Source organism: Neopsephotus bourkii, unplaced genomic scaffold (genome assembly GCF_033783945.1).
Source record: "Neopsephotus bourkii isolate Nb327-2 ecotype Australia unplaced genomic scaffold, CSIRO-AGI_Nbou_v1 NB_196, whole genome shotgun sequence".
In the NCBI taxonomy this organism is placed as follows: Eukaryota; Metazoa; Chordata; class Aves; order Psittaciformes; family Psittacidae; genus Neopsephotus; species Neopsephotus bourkii.
In genome coordinates, this window is record NW_026900709.1 from 5,892,399 (window position 1) to 5,911,767 (window position 19,369).

Below are 19,369 nucleotides of genomic sequence, written 5' to 3' on the forward strand. Positions count from 1 at the left end.
GCTGAGAACACCTAAATCAGTATTCTCAGGTGCCACTGAAACTGGAGCTGTCATCTTAACTTCATCATTTTAAAATGAGCAGACAGGTGTGTCCATTAGCAGCCAGCAAATGTGTAAATCTTCCATCTTAAAGAAGAGACAGCCATAGGCTGGTCTGTCAATGCTAGGAGGGAACTCATGGAGTAGAATAAATTCCACAGTAAAACTGGTTCTATACTGCTGGCTGCTTTACCAACAAAATAAGTCGCATATAAACTAGGAACAACTGAGATTATTCTTTGGAAAAGATGAGATCCCTTGCAAGATGGACGTTTTCAGCCTCTCTGGAATAATATTGTCTAAGTATCTTCTGAATAGGTGCCAATTCCAATCATAATGTAAATAGTTGGAGCTGTATTTGACACAGGAGTGTAGATATGAGAGAGAGCATTTGGAATGGCTGTCAGGGCTGTGGCAGCAGGTCTGTGTTCAAGTACACGATGTCTCCCCTGCCAAAATCATGCTGAAATATCCCTTGGAAAGGAGTTTCTTGGCAAACACTAAAACTGTATATAGCATTAGCCTAATATATTGTATAGCTACAGTGAAACCCCGAATGCCAGTCAATTTTCTATAGCTAACATGCTGTGGAGCTCATTATAAAGAAGCAAAAATGTGAGCTTTCTAAAAGCTACGTTGATCTTCTATTTGTAATAGCCGAGTAGACATAATGAGGTGTTCTCATTTTGCCAAACAGTAGAACTGCTCAAATAGTAACAAGCACTTCCATATGTCCAAATAGACCATTACAAGCCTGCAATATCCCATCGTGACTTGAACAGCCGTAATGTCCTGGTGAAGAATGATGGAACATGCGTAATTAGTGATTTTGGGCTTTCCATGAAGCTGACTGGAAACAGACTGGTACGCCCAGGTGAGGAGGATAATGCAGCCATTAGTGAGGTAAGTACACATGAGGATAAAGAAAGAGAAATTATAGTAACATTGAGAAATAGGTGGTTTTGTTGTTAAAAGGTGAATGTTAAGGTGGTACAATTTCAGTAAGGAGAAATAGTTGCAATATGGATGAGAAGCGGCTAAAACCTTGGTAGAAAGAATCTGGTTTTGTTCTCAGAACACTCAAAACCAAACCTAGCATTTTGAAAGGTGATAGACTGTCAGTCAGCCCTGGAGGCTGAAGGTTTCTGTGTAAGATGCAAAAAGATGCAAGGTAGGTTTGGTTGCCATGTTGCTTGCAATGATGTGGTACAGGTCCCTTCAGTCTTATACTGGAAGTATTAACTGAAGACTGAACATTCTTTGGTGGTTTTGATGTTAATGTTTCTGAGATGGTGACATACTGCATTTTACATCCTGCAGCCATTCCTCTGTGTGTCATCTGCAGTTTTCTGGACCTGGGAGTGTAAGTGCATGTAGAAAGATACGACCAACTGAGAAAGAACAGAGACAATAAAACAGGGAGTACTTGAAAGAGTAGCTTCTGGGAAAAGATGAAAGTATGAGGGTTGTTTAGGGAAGTAAAGACAAGAGACAGGTCTTCAAATATGTAAATGGCTGCTATGAGAAAGGAATAAACTATTTGCATTCAGTGTGGATAGGACAACAGGTAATGGCATTATGTTGCAGAAGGAAAAAATTAGGTTAGTTATGAAGAAATCTTTCTCATCTATAGAAGGCAGCCAGGGTCTCAAATGGACTGCTGAGGTAGGCTATATAGAATTAGCATCATTTTATGAATTTAAGGAACAGATTGGGGAAACATCTGCTAGGAGTGGGTTAGAATGGATTCTGGGCAGAAAGAAGAAATTGATTTCTTAGGCTTTCGTGATGTGGTGATTCAGAGAGTGGGGGTTTTGTAGTTTTCTTTTTTGTATAAGCATAAGTACACTGGCACCTGAGTATAGGCTGCGGAAATACAGTGAGACTCTTAAAAAATAATGGTTCAGCATATCTGTTGGTTTTGTGCTTTTACAGAGAATGCTTACATTTCATTCAAATAATGTGTTTTCCAGTGCTAATCACCTTCCCTTAGAAAACAGGTGCTACATTAACAATACCTAATGCACAGGTCCTCTTTACAGATCTCCCCTTACTGAACAAAGAAACAGGGAAACCACTGTTTGAAATGCAGGTGTATGGAATAGTCCTGTGACAAAATACTGTCCTACAAGTACTGATGAGTGATTGCTCTAATCTAACATATGTCATAGTGGAAATGAGTAGGTATACTGCAAGGCTTTTAATAGCCTTTGACTGTGGAAGATGTAGGGGAGAGCCTTGCTGACAGTCCAGGGATATAGAGAATAAGTTCCTTGTTCGGCAGCATCCTCTTCCATTATGATCCATACCCTGGTGTTAACAGAGTAATTTCAGGGAAAAGAAACATTTCTGTTATATCGTATTACTGAAGAGAACATTGAGTAAGGGACAAAATTGTTTTGGTACATGCAAAAAAAGTGATAGGGTAGGAGAAGGGACTTATTATGACTCGGCTCCTGATAAGAGTGTAGAAACTGGGGACACTGATTAGGAACAGAACTGCTTTTTCTTTGTGTGTGGAAACTATCAAAAAAGGTGGGATATTTAAAATATATAAATCCTAATAATAAATTGAATTTGGAAATTGCTTCCTGATTCAGAGCTTTGATTTTCTGTTTTCCAGGTTGGTACAATCCGCTATATGGCCCCAGAAGTTCTTGAAGGAGCAGTGAACTTGAGGGATTGTGAATCTGCATTGAAACAAGTAGATATGTATGCGCTAGGCCTTATCTACTGGGAGATATTTATGAGATGTACAGACCTCTTCCCAGGTAACTAAATGAAATGGAAAACCACACAATACTAGAAAGTGGTACTAGCAACCAAAGCTACTCCCTAGCCATGGCTTTCTAAAGTGAAGAAGGGAAATAATGTTCTCAATTGTTTTTGCCATTAAGTCGGTGCCATCTAGCGTTCAAGATGATTGTTGTCGATACAAAGTAATTGAGTGTGGAGCACGGTTCATGCTCAAAAGATTTTAAATTCCCTGTTTAAGCAGTTTGCAGGCCTCGTGGTAAGTATAATTTGAACATTATTATCAAGCGCTTGCAAACACTGAAAGCTGGGCTTATGGCAAGGGCAGTACTTACCAGTTCTTGAAACTGATCAAAGTGCCTAAAGTGTGTTTCAGACTTCCCTCATGAAAGAATAGATGGGAAAGTGCTGTGACTTAATGTAGCCTTTAGGCAGTCATACTTTTATTTATGCTACTGGCATTGAAAACTCAGGGAAAATCCTGCATACCTGTAACATAAGAGGAAGTAGTCTTTTAAAATGTAACACAAGATTGTATCACAACCACCACCTTCTTCCTAAGATAGAGCATATAGAACTAGTTTCACATGCAGCATTCTCTGTGTAGTAGAACTGCTGCAGTTTGTGTGCACAAATCTTTCATCTCACTGGGATTCCTCTGAAATGAAGTATATTAATACAGTCAGTAGTGACATTGCACAGAAATTAGGTGTCATCCTCAAGCTCTGAGACATTCTGAATGTGCCACTCAGACAGCAGAGTTTGGAGATGTTATCCTCGGAGACATGGCTGAACAATGCTTAATTCTTGCAATTAAATCACCTGGGGTTTTTTGAAGTTAGACTTTGAGGGAAAGTGGAGAACATCTCAATAGACAACAACTTTGATACTGGGTTTCATCACCCGAAAGCCCTTGCTCTGCCTTTTATCAGTGTTTTTTTTTTCTTCCTTTCTTTTGTTAACAGGGGAATCTGTGCCAGAGTACCAGATGGCTTTCCAGACAGAAGTCGGAAACCATCCCACTTTTGAAGATATGCAAGTCTTGGTGTCTAGAGAGAAGCAAAGACCAAAATTCCCAGAAGCGTGGAAGGAGAACAGCCTGGTGAGATAGAATCTTTTCAAAGAAACAATCATTAGGGTGTAGTCATTTCTTAAAAGCAATTTTTTAATACATTCTTTCCTTTGAATTATTGTTAGTAATTAAGGAGTGGGAGCTGCTTGTGTCTGGACCTAGTGGATATTCAATTCTGGTTTAGAAGAGCCACTCACATGAAAGCTGCATTTCTTTTAAGGAAAAATACTTTGGTTATTATCAGATACTGAAGTGTGATACACGAAAGACAACTTGTTATATTAATTGTTAGACAGTGTAGTATTATACATGAAGTGCCCATATGTTCTCTGTATGCTGGATGAGAAACGTAAAAGCATTTTCTGCCTTTGACATCTTATAAACTAAGAACACCCTAAATTAGTTGGCAAAAAATGTAAATATCCTCTTCCAGAACTAAAATCTATACACACTGTAATGCTTTTTCGGAAGTTATATAATCTTCAGAGTTTGCAGATGCTACAGCTTCTAGCAATCATTTCATTATAACTACATTAGGAATTTTGTGTGGCTTCGCTTGATCTGCAATTTTTCTTTTCAAGACTATAAACATAGTGATGTTGTTTTGCATTAGTATAGCTGTGGCTTAGAGCCCTGCTTGCTGCTGCAGGCCAACAAGTTATGGCAAGTCAGAACTCTGCTGAAAGTCTGTGTGCTTGCTTTCATCTGCAGCAAAGGTGAGGTAATGCTCTTAGTGTGTGGGGGTGCCTGTCTTTTATTAAAAGCAAAGTGAAATGCAAAACAGTTACTACTGGGTTCCACCTGATACATCCTAACTTGTTTAAGCTAAATTAGTTGGATCGTGAGTATGAAAACAATATAGTTGACTCTTACTTTAAATGATACTTTTATTTATTCCCTTACTGAAGTTACACCTTGCAATCTTCAGAGACTTTGCTAGTTGATAAGTATGTAGCTACCGTGCAGATAATGGGGAGCCTAAGGCCTCATCTGTGCTGGTACTTGTAAATATGTATGAAACAGTTTTCAGAGAGGAGCATAGCCTCCAGTATTAGCACTGGTGTAAAACATGTTGTAACTGAGTTGAGAGCTTCATAGAGGAGTTCTTTCATGACACAGTTTTGGCCAGCTGGTCTCGGCTGGGGGAAGAGAGAAAAAACAATCCACACCCAAACTCTATGGGAAATCAAGCAGCAACTGTTTTAACTATGGCCATGTTGGCAAATGCAGTGTTGGAAGAACCAAGCTCGACAGCTTGTTTTGAAGACAGTTATGACTAAAACAGTTCAAGGAGGTTTGTTTTGTTTTGCAGACTACCATTTTAAATGTTAATTATGGCCTAACAAGCTGATAGACTCCAGCACTATTGGATGATCCCCAGATTTAAACTGTCTCGCGCATTCTTTGTGTTGTCACTGATGTTTCTGCAAAAATTAAACATAATAATTAGTGATGAGGATAATAAGTCCAGCTCTAAGGGTGGATCTGCATCACTGCTTAAGAAAAAAGAAGAAATAAGCAATCCATAGGTCTCTGATGTGCATCAAGCAACCTACTCCACCCTGTGCCGATCTGGGATAACATCTGAATGAGCGCTCTAGGAGAGATAACGTAGAAAACAAAGCTTCAAATAGCCTCACCCTGGACCCAAGTCCTCACCTGCTGTATCTAATGCATGGGATGAAAGGCTTCTGTCCATTATTTAAAGCTCTGCTCTCTGTTATAATCTCCGTTGGATTATAACACTTTCATGCAAATTTGTCTATTGGAGAAATTTATTTGTCCTTTTCATTTGAGAAATAAAAATCGATGCTTTATTTTGTAGGTCACATAATTAAGGCACTCAAAAGATGTGGAATCCTAAATTTATGATTACCTATGCAGTCTTAGTTTGCTTCCTGAACATATGTGTTATGATACAGACCTTGATTAGCGGTATTGTTTTTCACAGTATACATCGGCAATCTAAGCAGATGATGTGCATAAAATAATTCAAGGGCTATAAACTGAGATGTTAGTAACATTCTTCACTCATCTGCCAGAGCCAGAGCAGAGCCCAAGCTTGACTTCAAAGGTCAGGACTGAAGGATATTAATAGAAGAAAAGAATAATGTAGATTTCCTGTCCCTTCTATCTTTTTTGAGTGCTAAAATTTCTAAATAATGCATTTTAGAATGGATCTCTTTGAACCTGAAATTAATAGAAAACACGTTACTGTGGTAAATGTGAAGCTCTAGAACTCTGCTTCTGTTAACTGTCTGTACAGTCATCACTGTGCTCCTTTCATGATCCTTAAAACATCAAAATGAAAGGATCTTTTAGAAGAGACACTATATTAAATTGAGCACTGGGTAAATTTACTGCTGGTGAAACCTGTAGGGGAGAGGGGGCAAGAGGGGAGATTAGGGTGTTCATTAGATACATCATAATTGTGACTAAATGAAGTTCTGAAAGCCAAATGAAGGCTTCTTATTCTGTTGGAAAAAATACATCCCAGTACACTATTCTGCCACTGACCCTGAGAATGCTTTTAGACTTATATTCCTTAGCTAGGAGGGGTGTAGTTGCTTAGGCCTTCCTTTACCTGCTATGGGAAGGGAGATAAAAGGTTTGCTTGTGTGGGAGCTTATCCCCACCTGTGCAACCATAGCTGCATTACTAAGCAGCAGTGGCTTGCCAGATGTAGGTGATGCCAGGAGCCTACTCTGTGAATTAGGAGCTCTTGGCTAGTATGCAGAGCTAGTCCTGGCTTTCACTGCCAGAAATGGACAAGGCAGTTCTGGCACAGAAGCAGTCAGCAGGACCCACTGAATGCCTCAGTGCCCAACTGGGACTGTGCACAGTCATTGGTGCTGGAGAGGTTAAAGCTTGGCTGTAGATGTGAGATGTTCTGGCAGATCATATCCTATTCCTGGGCCACAGACTGGCAGCAGGAGCCAATAAATCTCTGCCTGTTTTTTGTACTCCGGATGCAGTGGAAGCAAGAAGCGTTCAGTGCTTGTAATTTCAGTTGTCTCCTCTCCAGGTCTCTGACCATATGGCAGCACATTTTGGAGGTCTTGAGCTCTAGTTCTGACTGCACCATTCACCCCTTACTGTGATCCCAGGAATGTGTGTGTGTTTGTGTTTCTCCATCTGTAAAAGAAGCAATAATATTCTACCGTAGCACAGACAAATTCACTGGTATTTATGAGGCATTTGGATGTTAACAATGGTGAACAGAAGAAGAAAAGCATGATGAAATGCTGTGTTACTTGCATATACAGTGTAGGGAAGCAAGGCAGGGACCATTAGCTGAATTGTGGGGATGACAATTTCCAGGGTATCATCAGTCCTTAGTACACAGCTTTCATAAGGCAGGGAGAGTGAGCTGAGCATGAATACACCAGAGAGGGCTGGCTGCAGGTTGTATGGACATTGGTGAATGTAGCTTTTCCCAAGTAACTGTCTTCCCAGTTGGTGTGTGTGTGAACTATGATAATAGTCCTGCATATTTCTGATACTAAGGTAAATTAGTTTTAATTGAGATTGTGTATATTCTGTTTCTCACCAGCTTGTCACTATTTTCATGTGTACAGCATGCTGTCATAAAAAAGTAAATTAGAAGCACAGTATGAAGGGAAAATAATTTAAGATAAAAGGGTTTTATTTGTTTCTTGGCAGGCTGTGAGGTCTCTTAAAGAAACAATTGAAGACTGTTGGGATCAAGATGCTGAAGCTCGACTAACAGCGCAGTGTGCTGAGGAGAGAATGGCAGAACTCATGATGATTTGGGAGAGAAATAAATCAGTCAGTCCAACCGTCAACCCTATGTCAACTGCCATGCAGAATGAGCGGTAAGAAGAGAAAACGTTTGGTTTTAGTCAGCAGCAAATGCCCAACGCAATGCTCAGCTCAGCTCCAGAAAGGAAGCTAGAGCTAGCTTGGTGTTTCTGCAAGCTTGAAGTGGGGGTGTTACGTGAGCTAGTCTACATATGGGTATTGTATGACATAATTCTGAGCACTTGTGTTCTTAAGATCTCCCTGTGTGTCCTCAGAATTAAAACACCTTTTGTGCAAACAACCGTACTTTTCACAGAGGGGCCTTTTAAACTGGACTTAGGCAAACTGTCTAGACAGGCTTGCAAAGATATGAAGTGACTGAACTCTCTTTAAGGACTTGCTAAATGATGCGTAAAACTGCTTTTTAAAGTGTCCTACTGAAAACTGAATTTGCAGGCAATCTGAGCTCAGGAGATCACTGAGTCTCAAGCCTGCAGCTTTTCAATTAAAGAGCTGTGGGACCATCATTTAAGTCATCATTATTCTCACCCCAGGGAGAGAAGTTCTGTGCATTCTCTTCTTATATATGATCCAGAGGGAGTGAGAATTTGCAGAACTGACATTTGTGCTTAATAGTATGCATTAGCATTTGAGAGCAATGTTGCTGTATATAGCAGAATTTATTGTCTTAAAAAATCTTGCAAATCGTAGAATACCTCCATTGTTGAAATACTAGATTTTTCATTGTTTAAGACCTTGTGACTTTTTCCTAGCATCAGTTTCTCCATCTTGTGTGGTTAATTCTTGTTGTCCTCCTTCAGTATCAGTTCTCTGCAGCTAGAGCAGTACCTTAGCAGTGAACTGGACAAACAGCATACTGGACGAATAGACAAAAATTACTGTTAGCTGTATAAACACCATCCGTGACAATATATCTGTCCTAGTAAAACCAATTTTCTGCTACCCAGGATTTTTCAAGGATGTTACTGAAAGATCTCAGTTTATACTGTATCTGTCCTTAGTTTATGCATGGAAAGAAACAGACATCCAGCTCTCTTAAATGAGAAGCTTTGTAGTATGAGGTGATTTTTACATATATGATCTTACTGTCACTTATTTTTTTCTTAAAGGAATCTGTCACATCATAGACGTGTATCAAAGATAAGGCCATATCCAGATTACTCTTCCTCTTCCTACATTGAAGATTCAATCCACCACACTGACAGCATAGTGAAGAACATTTCTTCTGAACATTCAATGTCCACTACACCATTGACTTCAGGGGAGAAGAACAGAAACTCCATTAACTATGAGCGGCAGCAAGCGCAAGCTCGAATCCCGAGTCCTGAGACAAGTGTCACCAGTTTGTCCACCAATACAACCACCACCAATACAACTGGCCTCACTCCTAGCACCGGCATGACCACCATATCCGAAATGCCTTATTCGGATGAAACAAACTTACATACCACAAACGTCATGCAGCCGGGTGGGCCCACCCCTGTTTGTCTGCAGTTAACAGAGGAGGACTTAGAGACAAATAAATTGGATCCAAAAGAAGTGGATAAGAACCTGAAAGAAAGCTCTGATGAGAATCTGATGGAACATTCGCTTAAGCAGTTTAGCGGGCCAGATCCACTCAGCAGCACTAGTTCCAGCTTGCTTTATCCACTGATAAAGCTTGCAGTAGAGGTGACAGGACAACAGGACTTCACACAAGCTGGCAATGGTCAAGCATGTTTGATTCCGGATGTCCCATCTGCTCAGGTGTATCCTCTACCCAAGCAACAGAACCTTCCGAAGAGGCCTACAAGCCTCCCCCTGAACACCAAAAATTCAACAAAGGAGCCACGGTTAAAATTTGGTGGCAAGCACAAATCAAACTTGAAGCAAGTGGAAACAGGCGTTGCCAAGATGAACACTATCAATGCTGCAGAACCTCATGTTGTGACAGTTACCATGAATGGAGTGGCTGGGAGAAGCCACGGCATAAACTCTCATGCTGGCACAACCCAGTATGCCAATGGCACGGTGCCGTCTGGCCAGACCACCAGTTCGGTAGCACAAAGGGCCCAGGAAATGCTCCAGAACCAGTTCAGTGGAGAGGATAGTCGGCTGAATATTAATTCAAGCCCTGATGAGCATGAACCCTTGTTGAGGCGGGAGCAGCAAGTTGGCCATGATGAAGGTGTTCTGGACCGTCTAGTAGACAGGAGAGAGCGACCACTGGATACTGGCAGAACAAATGCCAACAACAACAACAGTAACCCGTGTCCAGTGCAAGATGCAGCTACAGTCAGTGTCCAGAATGTAGTGAGAAATCCTGGGCAGACCCAGACTAGAAGAGCACAAAGGCCTAACTCGCTGGATCTATCAGCCACAAATAGTTTGGATAGCAGTAGTATGCAGTGTAAGTGCCTGCGGGACTTGAACAGTTTCCCTGATGCTTTTTTTACTTAATAGCTACATCTGTCTGGTAGAATAGAAAACACTTCTGCCTCTGCTGTCCCTCCTCAAAGCAGACTCACTAAACCCCATAGAAATTTAATTTCTATCAGCACAGTTGTCATCTCCTTGATAAAGTCCCGTTTCCATCAACTCCACCACGTTAGGTCACTATCTTCCTTCCACATGCGTGAAATACATCTGTCTTTTTATAACCTGTCTACTCTGACTGGGAAGGGAGTAATTTCTAACTTTCATTATTCCTTGCAAGGCACCTACCTTGGCAGCTGCAGAGTGTATTGAAAAAGCTTCCTATTTTTTCCTTCGGGGGCACATTATATTTCTTTTCCTTGTTTCTCCTCATTCTCTTAAGAGTAGCTGGCTCTAAGGTACATTGATTAAAATAGTTCATTATAGTAACTACTGACATGCTTCATTACTTTTAAAGCAACTGGTTTGATTGTATTAGCCTAGCCTAGACAGAGGGTCAGGCATTCTCTGCTTGGCTCCAGCAATCCTTCATTAGCTCACCATGTACATATTAAAAATTAATCAAAGTAGTTAGAATCAATTTTAATAGACTCCTTCAGAATAACTGCCTCAAGAGTTTTATGGCCAAACATCTAAGAGGTTACAATGGGGCCCTCCTTTTTACAGTAAGAATGTAACCATGTAGTTCTAGTTTAATTAGGTGCATCCTCGGAGTTTGACTTTGGGCCTGTTGAAGCTGTGGGAAGGGCCTCCTAGTGTGCATTTTAAAATGAATTGATTTCCAGTATGCACTGCAGACTCTGAAAGGTGCTTGCAAACCTCTGGCTGTGTTTAGGCAGATGCTGTGATGCTACTGAAATAAGCTGGGAAGCCAGGCAAGTTCAGAAAGAAAAGGTTTAGAAGGAAACTAGAACAAACCTTTCAAGAAATGTAGCTGGAAATTCAGGCAGTGAAACATGTAAGCATTCATTTTAAGTAGGAAACCTTAATTTTTGTCTTACCATGTTGAACTGACATCTGATTGAGGTAAAGAAAACAGATTATTGCAGTAACTCTCTTTGGTTGAAGGTTATATGAAGTAAAAGGGGGTTTTAACAATCAGATTTTTGCTGCTAAAATTTTATTATGATTGAAGTTAAGTTTTGCAACTGAGCATACCAAATGCTGACATGATTTTAACAGAGAATGGACCATTTTGTCTTCAGGTAAAATGCTTTGCCAGGTGAAGTAGGATATGGGGACCTATGGTTTGGTTATACTATTGAAAGTTCAGTCTTTGCCGTCTTGTCGTAGCCACGTTTTTTTGTACCTCCCATTACAGGTAATATAAGATACTATGATTGCAAAAGCCCCTCAAATGTCAAATGCTGATTCTGCTGTTTGATGCCAATGTGCAGTCCAGGTAACACAAATTACTTCAGTGAAGTAATTTCTGACAGAGAACAGAATCTGACCCCTTGTTTCAGTGGCAGCTACTGTAGGTGATGTATATATCATGCCTCTGCCACGCGGTCGCTTTTGTGTGATAAGATTTTGTTCTGTTGTTCTGTTCTGCATGAGTAACAACCCTGAACTCTCCAGCCAGATCTTCCTTGTAATGCTCTTTTCTACTCTGTTCTTGTTTTCTGTTTGGGTTTTCTTTTATTTCTCTCTCTTCCCTTCAGTAGGTGACTCCTCGCAGGATGGCAAATCGGGCTCAGGAGAAAAGATCAAGAAACGTGTGAAAACTCCATACTCCCTGAAGCGGTGGCGTCCTTCCACGTGGGTCATCTCCACCGAGCCGCTGCACTGCGAGGTCAACAACAACGGCAGCGACCAGGCTGTCCACTCCAAATCCAGCACTGCCGTTTACCTTGCAGAAGGAGGCGCTGCCACCACAATGGTATCTAAGGACGCAGGGGTGAACTGCCTGTGAAATACTTCAAAAGCCGGCAAATGACCTTTTTGTTTTGCATTATTTGAAAGAACCATGCGGAAGACATTTTAAGAAACTGCTTTCTCCTCCTGTCAGCAGCCCCCTCCCAAGGACTCGCTTTAAATAGATTTCAGCTATGCAGAAAATTTTTAGCTTATGCTTCCATATAATTTTTTTTGGTTGTTGTTTTTATTTTTTCGGAACATTTTTGCACTTTTGATTTCGCCTTGCTCGAGTTCAGTCTGTCTGTCCCGACCACGGAATATATATATGTGTGTAGCAAATGTGGTGGTCGCAAAATATTTTTGTAAGAAAAAAAAGGTAACAAAAAAAAGTATTGCTGATAATCAGTTTGGACCAGTTTCTTACGGTCACTAAGATCCGAAGCAGACTATAAGGCAGGTTTGACTGCAGTGGTGTCTTGTTTAACCATGTTTTGATTTCTGTGCACAAGCTAGTCTGTATATTTCTATGTTACAAGTGTATTCTTTTTGGAACCCCCTGTTTTTCTTGTGTCATGTTGAAATGTGCAATAGTCTATAGTTCACAGTATGCTTTATTGAAGAGTGTGTTTCTAAAACTGCCACATGTTCCCCTTTTTGTATTTGTTCATTTTTCCCTGACAGTTGAGCAGTCAGCCGGTCATGACAGTGAACTTTGCACACCGTAGCCAGCCTGAAGCAGCTGGCTGTATCACATTCTGCTCTGAGGTGACAATGCATGAATTTTCCCCAACTTAAAAGGGCTTTTAAAAAGAAACAAAAGAAGAAGAATCTGAGCTCAGTACCATTCCTTCAATCCTTCCAGGTCAAAACGTGTTCCCTTTATAGTAGTAGGTGCCAGCCTGTGAAGTTCTGAGTAACAAAACATTGAACAAATGTAAGGAAACTGTCAGCCATTCTTTCCATTTTATCTTGTGTGCAGTTTCACCCCCTGTATTTATGTAAAACCTGACTGAGATCACTGATGTGTATATTGAAAAATACATTGTATTCAGAAATCTCAATAACTGTCATACCGAAAAGCTCTAGTGAAGGCAGGTTGCGAGCGGATGATGTATTTTGTTTACAAAGAGGAAAAATCATGAATCATATTTGGCACAAAAGAATTCTGTGGTGAGTCACAAATCTTTCCTGATTTACCTCCTTACAGACAGTCTGGGGTGAAATGAGCCCCATTACTTACACAGGTAGGTGCAGCCTAATTGACTGTTGTTGCTGAGTTGAGTTAAACTTGTCCTCCCTTCCAAGTGCTTAGAACCCCCAATTCATCTTCTTAAGGTGTATTGCACGCTTTTAGAACTCATGGGTCTGAGCGTTGGCGAGGGAGGGTTGGTGTTCCTTCCCTCTGCTTAGACCCTTCTTTCAGCTGTATGCACATCAATTTTTAGGTGTCAGTGAACATGAATGTAAAATCTGTTGAGGTAAATCGTTCTTCCACCATCTCAAGTAAATCTTACCCCTTTTTCAGAATGATTGTTTTCACTCCCTTCTAAAAGAAATTTAATTTCCTCATTGGTCAGGACTTCCTTCCACCTGAGAAATACTCTTTCTGATAGAGAACATTTCAGTAAGAACTACTTTGATGAAAAAGACGTAACGCATGTCAGTCTTTGGTACTGACTGAAGTTTTACCACTTGATCTGAAAACCGATGCTGTTCAAAGAAAGAAAATCTATTCAGTCAGCCTGCCAAAGTCCTGTGGCAGGATACTGGCAGCAAACAATTGCCTCCCCCAGCCTGTCTCCTTTCAGCTGACTGAAACAGATGCTCTGTGCTTTCAAGCTCATTTGTTTCCTTGCTGTTACATTATTTTTTCCCCGGAGGTAAACTTTGCCAACCTTGTTCTATATCTGATGATACAACAAGCATAATATATGCCTTGATATATCTGATTCTTGCTGTTTCCCCAAATCTTTTGTTTATGCTTGATTGCTATGATTTTCTCTTGTAATGTTTCTTAGGTGCTCCTAGATATCTCCAAGAGATATCTATAAATCCATACTTCGCTTAAGTGTAGCTGTAGAAATACAAGCCATGAGACACATTATGGGCTCCCTATGCTCCTGAAGCACCAGTTCAAGTAGTACCTTTCGTCTCTGAGGCATAATTCTGTTACCCATCTGTATGCAGAGTCCTATCTCCCCTCTTCAAAAATCCAGCCTTTCTCTGGTTTTACTTTTAATTCATTCCCTGGCTCCCCATCTGCTGCAATCTCGCATCCCAGATGTTGAAAACCTGCCAGTTGCTCAGCTGGGCTTCAAGACCTGAATCACGATTTTTGGCATTCTGTTCAGAATGCTGGCTGTGGTTTTTCTTCTCTTTGGCCTTCTTTGAGTCTCCGGTTGAAGTACGGTATATTGTTCTCTGATGATCGTTGTATCATGCATATTGAAGATGCTTCGCTCCTTTCCCAACGACTTTTTGCTTTGCCTTGCATGTATCATCCATCAGCATTTCAGAATGTGGGCTGAGAAGAGTATTTAGTACACTTAGCTAACTTGCAACACTCTGAGGGAGACAAGTGATTTTTCTCTGACTACTACTTCATTTTGCTAAGACAGATCTGCACCAGCCTTCTTCTAGCCTTCCTTTTCAGGCCCATCCTTTATAAGGAATCCAACTTTATGCTCGATGCAATCAAAATAATTTTAATACCAGATGAAAATGTTCTGCAGTTTTCCCTTAAACACTCTTAAAGCAAACATGATAGTTTTTGTTCCTTTATCTATTTCTGTCACTTGCTGGAGGGTCTCTGGGATTAATTATAGTTAGTAAGAAGTATTGGCTTTGTAATCTACCATGGATAAATATAATCTGTAACATGATAGAAATACGTATTTTATCACAAAATACCAAACTGTGAAAAACTACTTTTAAAGGTCAGTCAAAACAAGCTCTTGAGTAGGTACCAAAATATTGTGATTCTGCACAGCTAGACGAGATCAGATGAGCAGTTTGGTTCTAATGCTTAATATAGTAATGCCCTTTGTTTGTGCTCACAGCACATAATCCACAGATACTTTCTCTGTAAATTAAATGATATTGAATTGTATCTCATGCCATGAGGAATCATCCTTAACCAAACAAAATACACGTAAGAGAGACTTCTACAGACCAGACACATGAATAGTTGATAAATGTAATCAGGGGAGATAAATATGTTTTATTTCTTTGTGGGTTTGGTTTTTTTTGTTTTGTTTTTAAGAGAAAAGGATAATGATGAAAGTTGATAATTTTCTATCGATTTCTCATGTATATTGCAGACAAGATAAATATAGCAAAATGAAAATAGAACGATAGTGTAAATACTTATGAATTGTGCCACTGTCAAATAGGCAACAGTAGAATATTTGCTATGGTAATTTATAATGTATAATTCAAGTAAAATGTTAGAGCAAACATTTGTGATGTTTGTGTATATAAGCCAAAATCTTACTGGTTTTAGGAAACGATGTGCTAGTAGAAGCCAGAAGAGTTATTAGGTTAATGCATTGTCTCTTTTTCTGTTTCCTATAGTAGAGATCCTCATCAACATAACATGGTTTCTAGAATGTGAATTATAACCATTTGAACAGACATGCCTCATAGTCGGATTTATTTTCTTCTAAAATTGGTGTTTGTAAGTCAGACTGTCACACTTTCCCTGAATTCCCTTATAATGCTCCACAGCTTCATGTGCTAAGCAATTCTGATGAACAATACCTCTCTTGAAACTCCAAGATTAAATTGCACAGCTAAAAGTAAAGGAGTTCCTAATTTAAAAAACAGCTGATACTGTCATCTTTAGAATATTCTCAGAAACAAAGAACGTTTCTGGTTTGCTTTTTTACTGCTGTTCATTTGTCTTGTTTCTATATAAAATCACCTCATTTTCAGATGCAACACAGTTTCATTATTTTCAATGCAGCAGGGACAAAAAAACCCAAACCAGACAACAGAAACCCCCACCCTATAAATGCATTTAGAAAGTATATATCTTCCCACCTGTCAACCTTCTCTAAAAGGAATCTTTAATCTTAGCTGCCTCAGAAAGAAGAATAAGGAAGTTCTGTATTTGTATGGAATAGATTATTGGGCCAAATTTAGTAATAATGAATTGTTACTTAAAAATCTATATGTATACAATTGTATATGCCATCATTTCAGTGTTCAGTGCATTCTGCTCCAATATTCCTTTTTTACATGTTAAAATAGTCTGCTAATACAACATTGCTACATCTATGTTCAGATTTCAGGAAAATATTCAGAAGTTCATGGAGATTATGGATGATGGAAACTTCAAGCCTAATTAGGGAGAATTTTAAAATTCATATCTGAAGTCAACACAGGAGAAATTAGTTATGCTGTAGTTTTTACTTGTATAAAAATAATGGCAGTTCCCATTGTGGAAGCAGGCTGGTTTTAAGTCATGAAAGCTATAACTGCTGAGCACAGTAGCATACACATGACCTGGTATCTAATTGGAAAATTGGGGGTATCTTATCAAAGAAAACTGAAACAGGCCTGATTAGCCTATGACAGTTGGATCATAGACTGGACAGCTTAGTTTTCTGCATAAATCTGAATTACTTGAATTCTTCTCTTTGGTCTCCCACTATCCATATTAACAGGTAAATACATTGACCTCCTTGTCTAAATATTCTTACTACATTTTGTTCGACTTTAAGCCTTTCTTCAGTGAAAAAGCTATACATACTGCAGTTGCAACCAAATACGTATTTTTAATGTAAACTCTGTATGTATTTAAATGCATATGTACGCTGTGCATAAATTCCAGGATCAAATTCTGAGTTACAGCATCAGATGGTAGCATTGGGAACAAGTATAATGTTCTTTTTCATGTGCCATTTTTTAATTGCCTTTAGTGCATCAGAGTAAAATTGGGCTCAGAGTGTGACATACAGTCCTGTGGTGCAAGATCTCCGGGGACAAATCATTGATGGTTTAGGTGGAATGGATTTATGAGAGAGAGATGGGAATGCACATGACAAACTCTATCTGCAGCTGAGTAATTTAAGGTGCCTCTCTTAGGGATCAAAGGGTAACCCAAAATTCTTAATACATGCTCATTTTTACAAGTTTTTTTAATGTACTAGCGATAGTTGTGTGGTTGCCATTTAAACCTAGTATTTTAGTCCAGTAAACCCAATTACATTTTAGGCTTCTATATTGTCATATAAAACTGTAGCTGTAGAAACACATCACTTTTTTGATATCCCCCCCGCCCCCAGTAGGTTCAGTTTTGATGTGAAGTAGTAACAAGTCAGATTTCTCATTTTGAGGTTTCTTCTGTACTGACTAAACTGGTAGCAAAGCTGCTGCTTCTGCAGAGGGCACATTTAGGCACTCCAGTGAATCACAATGGGAGTTATGTTTGGCACAAGTGTAGCTGAGGAAATCAACATCTATGCGCCTGGCGCTTGAGCCGAGCACTGTTGAAATCAAAGAGGAGGCTGCCATTGACTGCTGGCGGTGGTTTTAAGAATATCTGGTGAGGATTAGCCCTGGGAAAGCTGAAGTGGAATATGGGACCACATGGGTGATGTTTTGAGGGGAGTGAGCTGATGCATGGGCTCAGGCTGGGTCAGTACCAGTGTGGCTGTGGTTCTTGTTAAGAAGGGGAACTGCACCAGTGGGAATGGAAGGTTTCAAGATAAATCCTTACCTGCACCAAAGCCCTTTAATATTGATCCGAGCTTCATGCAGGTCTGATTTGGTGACTGCTGCGGTGCGTTACTAGTCTGAATTACTTTTTATAGCCATTCCTATTTATTTCACTGTGGTTTAATATACATATGTGCATAATAAGCAGGAACTAGTGAGAGTTACGTTAACTTATAATGTAATTGTCAGATATTTTAAAAAGCCTGTTGATGAGAAGTAGTGTAAATCTGCAAGTCATTCAGTTGGTTAACTTCAATGCAAAGATCATGTTTTTGACAGACGCAGTAACTCACGGCAAGGAAGGACTTCTTCCACATTCTTGTAGGCTTCTGCAGATAGATTACAGGAGCATACATCCATCAGGGGCATAATATCTTGCCTGGTGACTTTTAAAGCAGAAATAATTAGCCTTTATAACTTCTTTGTTCCAAGGTCTCCCAAAAGTAGCCCGATTTTTGTAGCCCATTCACTTATTTTTAAGACAGAGCGGAAATGTGAGGTTTATTTGTAGAGCACTTGATTCACTTTTTTTGTGCTTCAGAACTGTATCATGAAGTATCACACTTCAGTCTTGTTTATTCAAAAGGAAATAATAGAGTTCATGTTTCTGTAAAACATCACAAGGACAAGGAAACAGAGACAAGTCCAACTTAGAGCTGACTTTCCTTTGTCCCTTTTGTATTTCCTGACTGGTGACTCTTCTCTCTCCTTCACACTGTTGAAACGTATTTAAAATGGTTTGTATGTAATGTTTCTTGTCTGCTTTTTGTCTCTAGAGGAAAGTGTGCTCTATTCACATTTATATAAGCTGGAATCATATTTTACAGTTGCTGTCGATGATTTCCTCCCCAGACGCAGCGTAAGAGGAAAATGAACATGGCAAGGACTGATTTCTAGGGTTTGGTCTTCTGTAAAAGCTGAAATAAGGAGACGTAAAACTGCCATTTTCCTTGTGAAAGACTGTAAAGAAAGCATTACTTTCTGAGCGAGCTTTTCTGGGGAAGGGGGGGAGAAACCCTAGAATACGGAGTCTCATCAGAACCCTTTTGTTAACGGGTATTTTTGGTTTTCTCTCAAATAGCTGAGAAAATATCATGTATGAATTTATAAATAATTGCTTTCAGTTATTTCTTTTGTATAAGCTGCCCAATACCCTTGCTATGCTGTATAAGTTGTGTTTCATGGAACAGTGTGAGTATGAAATAAAAAAGCTAATTTTGGGATTTTAAATCATCTGTGGATGCCACTATGAAAGCTGACATTGTTAAAGCCACTACAGAGTTTTCTATGAATACTTGTAAGAATTGCTTTGTTATATATAAACCTAAATAAAGAGATTGTATTGATACAGAGACATTGGATAAGAACATTTAAAAGGCTATTCTTTAGGTCTAAAAGAAAAGGCTTGCTGTAAAATGGTGCATTATTCCATTTATTAAAGATCATATTAATGACAAAAAGCACATTCTTTTGTGGGTTTTTCATGGTATTATCTGTTATAGAAATGCTGCCAGGAAGAGGAGGAAAGCCCCTGTTGCAGCTGTGTTTTATTGGTTAAGGATAAGGAACTGCTTCATTACCAAGGGCTGAATAGGACTTTGGGACACCTTTGGCATGTGACAGATCACGCACTGCTTTGTGGTCGGAAAATAGTGTGAAATAATTAGGGCTTGTTGCTACATTAATGCAGTGCCTCTGACTGCTTTTTACCCATTTCACCAGTCA

General features: G+C 39.6%; 1 protein-coding gene across 3 annotated transcripts in view; it reads left to right on the plus strand.

The window, feature by feature from the left end:
• BMPR2 (bone morphogenetic protein receptor type 2) overlaps positions 1–19,104 on the plus strand; it is a 110,141-nt gene extending 91,037 nt beyond the window's left edge. The window contains exons 8-13 of one of the 3 annotated variants that reach the window (XM_061378029.1): positions 782–942; positions 2,663–2,810; positions 3,759–3,895; positions 7,529–7,701; positions 8,758–10,037; positions 11,731–19,104. In XM_061378029.1, coding sequence (XP_061234013.1) covers positions 782–942; positions 2,663–2,810; positions 3,759–3,895; positions 7,529–7,701; positions 8,758–10,037; positions 11,731–11,978 — 2,147 coding nt within the window. In that variant the 3' untranslated portion in view covers positions 11,979–19,104. Of the gene's footprint in view, positions 1–781; positions 943–2,662; positions 2,811–3,758; positions 3,896–7,528; positions 7,702–8,757; positions 10,038–11,384; positions 11,466–11,727 lie in introns of those variants that run through there. The other 2 variants (XM_061378037.1, XM_061378020.1) reach the window with 2 other exon arrangements.
• The last annotated feature ends 265 nt before the right edge of the window (positions 19,105–19,369 follow it).